The sequence below is a fragment of the Atta cephalotes genome, assembly GCF_000143395.1.
Source record: "Atta cephalotes unplaced genomic scaffold scaffold00005, whole genome shotgun sequence".
Lineage (NCBI taxonomy): Eukaryota > Metazoa > Arthropoda > Insecta > Hymenoptera > Formicidae > Atta > Atta cephalotes.
This window is the reverse complement of record NW_012130069.1, coordinates 1122286-1129589: the sequence shown is the minus strand read 5'-3', so window position 1 is coordinate 1129589 and position 7304 is coordinate 1122286. Positions and strand designations below refer to the sequence as shown.

The 7304-nt window shown below is 34.6% G+C and overlaps 2 protein-coding genes across 2 annotated transcripts in view; one reads left to right on the top strand and one right to left on the bottom strand.

The window, feature by feature from the left end:
• LOC105626513 overlaps window positions 1–2620 on the top strand; it is a 9317-nt gene extending 6697 nt beyond the window's left edge. The window contains exons 2-5 of the mRNA XM_012207812.1: window positions 144–376; window positions 747–1115; window positions 1668–1935; window positions 2111–2620. Coding sequence (XP_012063202.1) covers window positions 144–376; window positions 747–1115; window positions 1668–1935; window positions 2111–2373 — 1133 coding nt within the window. The 3' untranslated portion in view covers window positions 2374–2620. The remainder of the gene's footprint in view (window positions 1–143; window positions 377–746; window positions 1116–1667; window positions 1936–2110) is intronic.
• A 128-nt stretch (window positions 2621–2748) lies between these two features.
• Window positions 2749–4983, bottom strand: LOC105626261. Its single transcript, XM_012207566.1, has 4 exons — window positions 4683–4983; window positions 3471–4041; window positions 3016–3241; window positions 2749–2937 (listed from the first exon to the last, which is right to left on the bottom strand). The coding sequence occupies exons 1-4, from the start codon at window positions 4981–4983 to the stop codon at window positions 2749–2751; spliced, it is 1287 nt and encodes a 428-aa protein (XP_012062956.1).
• Between the last annotated feature and the right edge of the window lie 2321 nt (window positions 4984–7304).

Here is a 7304-nt window from a genome sequence, read left to right as displayed (position 1 = left end):
ATATATATATATATATATATTTTTTTTTATAATATTGTATAAAATTATAAAATTCTTGAAAGTATCGAGTTTTTATTTTTTTTAAATTCTGTGAAAATATATTCACAGAATATATATTATAATAAATTTTCAATTCCAAATAGCCGGAATACACAACTTTAATTTGGAGAAAGACTGTGGAACAGGTGGCAGTGGGCTCGGTCTGGGTACCAGAGTACCATTACCTCCAGGTCGGATAACTGGAAGCGCTAGTATTGAAACTCTTGTAAGAGTTGGTATTGAAAAGGAGAATGGACTCTCTCCGGACAGTAAAATGGTTATTGTGCATGACTTTACTCCCTGCGTGGATGATGAACTTCAAGTCAAAAGAGGCCAGGTTAGCGACTGATTGTTCTCCGACAGATCTATATTACAAGCGGCATGCTATTTATGTTTCATATGTAGCAATTTCCCAAATATATATAATCTGCATGTCTACTTCTTTTAAACAACAATACATAAAACTTACTATTAAGACCCTCCTATCGTAGATTATCATTTATAGAACAAATTCCTCTAACTTTTTAAAATACCGCCAAACTCAATTTTAACTCAATTTTATTTTAATTTGTCAAGAGTCCTCATTGTTTCTATTTAAGTCTTTTTTTATCTCCTCTTTTGCTAGCATAAAAAATTATACAAAACAAACATTAAGAAATTATATGTTTGTTAAAAAAAGATAGCATTAAGGAATCTTTACGTTTCAGGTAGTAAATGTGCTTTACAGAGAAAACGATTGGGTATACGTAATAGCAGCGGACACGCGTATGGAAGGTTTCGTGCCACACTCGTATTGCGCACCGTACACATCGCAGCTAGCAGAATTGACGCTGGCCAATCTGAACAACGTGAAAAAGAAGTTGCCTCGGTCCAATGAGAATGACTGTGATCTTCTTAGTGCAGGCCGCTTGCAGGAGACGCAACAGACCGATACCGGATCGGCCTCGGATTGTGAGAGCTACGCACGAAATAACATTACTACCGCGGATGTCAACGTTAATCGGTCCAACATCACGCAGTCCCAGAATTCTATACAGACTATATCGTCCCAGCCGGACGTACACCCCTTTTTCAAGGTATCAATTGATTAGCCGAATGTCATAAAAACACCCTATTCCCAATTCAATATAAGTTCATTCTAAGTTTTCACCTGACACTGCAGACCTGATGTCTATTATATTGGATCTACTCAATTCTAAATCTCTCAAAAATGTGAAACAATTCGATATTTTTTATGTTACATCTCTGTAGACTTGAATTATTCTTTTATTAAGCTATACTTAGTATTTATTCTTTTTTAAGTCATTTTTAATTCTTAAAATTAATCAGTGCTTTTTAATTAACAAATTAAATATCAATTAATTTCAAGGAATAAAAGACATAATATTATATTGTAAACACTGTATAAATTAAATAATTCACAGACTCAGCATCAGTAATTGTGTCACAGATTTTGGCTTTGACTTCGGAGGATTAAAATCTTTCCGATATTAAAAATTTTTAATTGGTTGAGTAAAATATTGGCACTTGTGAATTAAGTATAGTATTTTTTAAGTATAGTATTGAATTAAGTATAGTATTTTTTAATCTCGTTTGATTCATCAGCGAGAAATTCTACCGTTCCACAGGATCCATCAGCCGGAAGATACATTGTTCTTTACACCTTCGTGGCACGAGACGAAAATGATGTTAGTGTCGAAAGAGGCGAGTTCGTAACCGTGTTGAATCGCGACGATCCGGATTGGTTTTGGGTGCTCCGACATTGCGATGGCAATGAGGGTTTTGTACCGTCAGGTTTCGTTTATCCTGGTCATGTTCTTCATTCTTATGCGACAGCCACTACGACGGCCACCACTATCTCTACAAATACAGCATCCACAGACACTCATAGTTCAGGTTGGCTCTTTGTTGAACCATTACATCATTCAATCGTTAAATCTCTGGAAAAGTTTTCTAGAATATATATATGTCAATGATAGGAGTTCAATGGAATTCTGTAACTTCTAATAATTAGGACTATATTTGTTATCAACCTTTTATAATTATCGATTTGACAGTGTTCATTTTGCAGGTAAAGGTACGGGAGGCGAGTCGTTACAACAAAAGGGAGTGCGAGATTTCCGGGACGAAACGACTGGTACGGAGTTAGTGGTGCTTTACGATTACAAGGCACAAGCGCCAGACGATCTATCGGTAAAACGGGCCGATTGGATATACGCGGACCTGGGAAATCAAACGGTGGATGGTTGGCTCTGGGCTTACGCGCCCAAGACTCGCAAGTATGGTTTCATTCCTAAAGCGTATGCGCGGCCTCCTGCCATGACTAGCTTATAATTCGAATTATTAGGGAAGGAAAAAACTCGCTTGATTTTTTTAAGTAAGTTCGCAATACTGCCTTTTATCGTTTTGTATCGTCCTTTTATATATTGTATGTCGTGCAAAGTATGTGCAAAGAATGAGATAATTAATGTTTTATTTAAATATGTACATCAGATTATTAGCGGATGATGCAATGGAAAAATGAATTATTAGGTTAAAAGATGAATGATATTTTTAAGAAATAAACGAGATTATTGCGTGATACAAGATGCAATTTTTTCAGATTTTCCATTCGTTTTTCCTGTATGATTCCAATTTATATTGGATGGGCTTACATTTTTTAAATAGTTATTTCAGAAGCAAAGACATACGTGTTAACTGAACATATGTTTAATGTACAATAACATTTACATTGAGACTAGTACAGCCGGAGGTAATATGGCTAATTAATCCTTCGTGGAGAACTATACAATCACCAGCCAAGAAGACATCACGTGGACATTGAGCGATTCTCAGAGACGTTACAGGGCCTGTGTACGTGAGCGAACGAAATCCCCCGTTCTCGATACTATCGACAGCCTATTAAACCATTCAAGTGTCCATTATCCATCTAAGCACTGATATGTTTTCTTATATACACAAATCGATGGCGAATACCTGAATGCTACACCGAAGTCTGTCAGCTGTGTCACCGACGTCTAATCCCGCCACCCAGGCAATGATCATATCCTTCTCGCAATGACCTTCTCCACCGGCGTGCATCTCCTCACGACACGCGTAATTGTGACTGCTATGCAGACGCGCTGCCAATACCGGCAGAGGCAATCGATTCCGATACTTAGGATTTATTTGAATGCTACCGAACAGCCTCGCTGAGGAATCTCTTATTGTTACGATAATTTCTACGATTAGTTAAGTTAGACACGTTATAACATTAATTGCGAATATATGGTTTTATCTAAGAAATTTCTCTCTCTTAATTTTAAATCAAATTTTTATTCGATGTTTTTTTTTATTAAAAGAGATCACTTGTTTTAAGAAATAAGGAATTAGAAATTATATATCGAACGCACCACCTTTATGCAATGTTTAAACGACGATACTATACTAACGAGAGTTTTCCGGACACCAGTAAGAGAGCTAGACATCGACTGGAGTTGCAGGAGAGAGCTCCGTAGCTGACGATGAGTGTGCTCTCGGCACCGGGTTCAACACTGAGGATGGGCACTTCGGGATGATCGAAAAGAAAATGATGGGTGAGTGCCGAGAAGGCGACGTTTACCGAGCAGTCTAGACGTGGGCAACGTATGGGTCTGCGGGAGCAATCGACCAAAGAGGGACTTTTGACTTTGCTCTCGGAAGAGTATCGATCTATTGCGCCATTTCTCCTTGTCATCGTTGTCATTAGATTGCAATAGCCAGGCTGCTGTTGATAATGTTTCTCGCAACTTTCCACTTGCTCTTCTCGCCGCAGATTGCCTCGATCGCGATCAGCGACGTATGAGATGGCATCCGATTCGTAATTTAATGTTTCGTTATTCCCTTCGCCGGATATCACCTTATTGAAGTTGCAAGCCCACTGATTGCGATGCGGATCGTACGTTCTCGAATGTATGTTGTGATCGCTGTCTCTATCTTGGAAGAAACTAGTATGTGATCTTCGAAGTTGAGGATGCTCCGTAACTAAAGGATATATCTCTCATTTCATACGATATTTAATTTTTATCGAAAGCGTGACGATAATTAATCGCATATGCTAACTGATTAATTATCGTCACTTGAGTCATTATTTAGAGATTTATCTAAATGCTTAGATTTTCTAAAAATTTTTCTACTTTGGAATGTTGATTTCTTTCGCCTTAGAAGGAATAAATATTGCAAGACTATCTAATTAGATATAATACTTTATTTATCGTTACTAGAATATGTAGGTTTTAGTGACTGAAATATTTTTCTAATTTTTAAATAGTGTAATGATTTGGAATAATTCTATCCATAATTTTATTTTTCATAGTTTTGTTTTATTCATGTAGATTAATTGTCATACTATATTTATGCAAAGTTCAAGTATTTTTTGTATAGTTGAAAATTTTAAAACTTCTAAAAGTAAGTAATAACAAAAAATTTAATGCCTTATGTGATTCTTTACATCACAAAATATATCGTGTTACGAGTTAAAAAGATTATTATTATATATGCTAGACTATTATTATATATGCTAAATATATGTAATATGTGTTGTACAAAAAATTTTCCGAAAATCTTAAATTTCCTTTTTTTAGATCCCTACATATATTAGTAGTTATGATAAATATTTTATTGACCTGATCGGATTGAAAAGTTTTGTACACAACGTTGACATAATAAATAGCCCTCGGAACAGTGTGGATTCTGTTCGGAGTTGGCGACGGTTCCGCCGAGATTTGTATCGTTGATGATAACATGACAAATCGCGCACTGTTCAATCTGCGCAGTTTTCTGCTCATTTTCATTCACTTCTTCTTGATTTGTATTTACTTTCTGAATTTTTATATCTTCGTCTTCGCTCCGATCTTCGTCAATTTCCCGATCTTCTTCTGCTTCATCCTCCGTAGTCTCGCTACAGAATTCCTTCCTTTTTTGCATTCTGTTTTCATTATCTGAATACTTTCGAACGAGATGGTGATAATTTAATCCCTACAATACGAGGTATGCAGACAAATAAATAGATATATTTCTCTTTATTTAAATGGACAAGTCCAGCGTTAATTTAGCAAAATTGCCGAGAATATTCGAGCGAACAAAATCATTAATTAAAAAAAAATTCAGTATATTGGTTATCGCAAATAAATATTAATATACTAATTAACTGTATATTTATCGTTAAATTTACAGTTAACATCGATAAACAATATTTATAGTAATTAAATTTCGCAAAAAATAGACCTAATTTTTTTACAAAATTTACTTCTGTCGCATAAACTATGCTCGTGATTATGATTGATGAGAAAATAATACACTGTGTTTATGAAAGTTATGTAAAAATATTAAGGATGTATAATCTTTTTTTATCGAGTAAATTTTGTGATAAGCGCATGCAATTTGCGTCTTTGTTGTCCGCAGTCTCGTGCGTACAGATATCACATGCCTTGCGATGATTATTTGTCACGCGGCCGTCGGCTTTAGCGGCTTTATAATCGACCCTCTCGGTATCCATTTCTTCGCGAAGCTTCGTCGACAATTCTTATCACCGTCTTGATAACCTTTCGTCGATGACGTGTGTGTCTGTAATCGGCTGATTTTCGCCACGAGCGTCTAACATAACATTCAAGATTGTAGTTTCCGGTGTCTGAAACTCAATTTGCATATGTCATGCAAAACATCTTTATGAATGTACTTTTTTATCTTTCATAAAATTATTGATAATTTCATGTTTAATGATGTACATATCAGCATCACATTTTCTCTTCGCGACTTTGTTATTTTTTACATTATGTATCTCTGTAACTGAATTCTTTAACTAAAATTTATATCATGAAATTAATTGAGGCTAATTGAAAATATCTATACTCACAAGACTAATTCGTAAATACCTTACTTGCTATTTTATTTTTAGATAACTTATCTACTTGAATTTTGCTAATTGACTCAAAATTAGGCAAACAATTTATCATTAAGCATTGTATGTGTTATTATTGCATTAAACATTATACTGATTATACACCTACAAGAAATGACCGACTACTTATCGACAAGCTTACCCAGATCCAAGGAAATAATTTTCTCTCCTTAGCAATTAAGTATATTTCTACGGAATTTAAAGAAGAAATATATTGTAAAGCAAGATGAATTTTTTGAATTTCCGAAGTGATTCGTGACAAATAAATTATTTGACAACCGATTGAACTTTAATTGACAAACGTTCTCGATTCGCTGTAATTTAGTCTAAGAGAATTTACATTCGTCAGAGCCAGAAAATGCTCGATACGCCACGGTATTTAGATCAGATGTAAGGCCATCTTGAAGTCTCTCGGAACAAAGAAGAAACAGGTCGCAACGATATCAGTATAATATCGTTGCAAGAAAATTCGATGCATGAATCATCTTGCTTTCCTCCGCAGGAAAGCAAGATTTCCTCTTAAAATCGTTCTAAATTTAATTTATATAGAAGTTTGTTTTTACATTGGCAAAACGATACACGATATAAAGCCATTGACCTTTAGCTCATTGTACAACCGATGCGCTCTACCTCGATATCTATCTGTTTGTGCGAAAAATGTCCGATATGTAAATATCTGTTATCTATGATACAGCTATACTTTCTATATTTATAAATTAAAAGCAGACTGATAACGGTCGAAATTTTTACATTTTATGCTCATAAAAAAGCATATCTTGCAAACTAAAGTTAATTTTCTTATACTAAATACTATGATAATAATCACTGGTCGCGTGAATAAAATACACATGTAAATGCTTATTAAGAAACACGTGTTTTATTAAAAAAGCACATATTAAAAGATTAGAAAATAGTAAACGATACGATGCGTACATCGCCTGGTCGATTTTTTACAGTAGGTATATACCTAATTGAAATTGTGTGAGCGTAGATTTATATTTAATCGTGCTGATACCTCAATGATCACATTTTTTGATCGCAATGCTGTGATTACGTTTTAATACAAATAAACTATTAATATCTAACTAATTCGCGACGATTTATATAATACATATCGTTAATTAACATTGTAGCATATATTTAATAACTGGTTGCTGAATAATCTGCAGCAAAACTTATCGAAATATCTTTTGTAACTCCTCGAAAACGATTGTTGTTAAAGCTACATTGCTTCCGTTGCAACATTTCATTTCCAAGTTTTTTATGAATGACATTAACAAATCTCTACACACGTGTTAAACGCAGAAATCACTTATCCTAAGCGATTTATTTTATCGCATTCTTGTAC

Excerpts from the sequence above, each read along its gene's own strand:
- LOC105626261 (XM_012207566.1), bottom strand. The coding sequence starts at position 4,983 with ATGCAAAAAAGGAAGGAATTCTGTAGCGAGACTACGGAGGATGAAGCA. Across the intron at positions 4,042-4,682 it reads AAACTTTTCAATCCGATCAG|TTACGGAGCATCCTCAACTT; the intron begins GTCAATAAAATA and ends TATATCCTTTAG. Across the intron at positions 2,938-3,015 it reads GACTTCGGTGTAGCATTCAG|GCTGTCGATAGTATCGAGAA; the intron begins GTATTCGCCATC and ends ATGGTTTAATAG.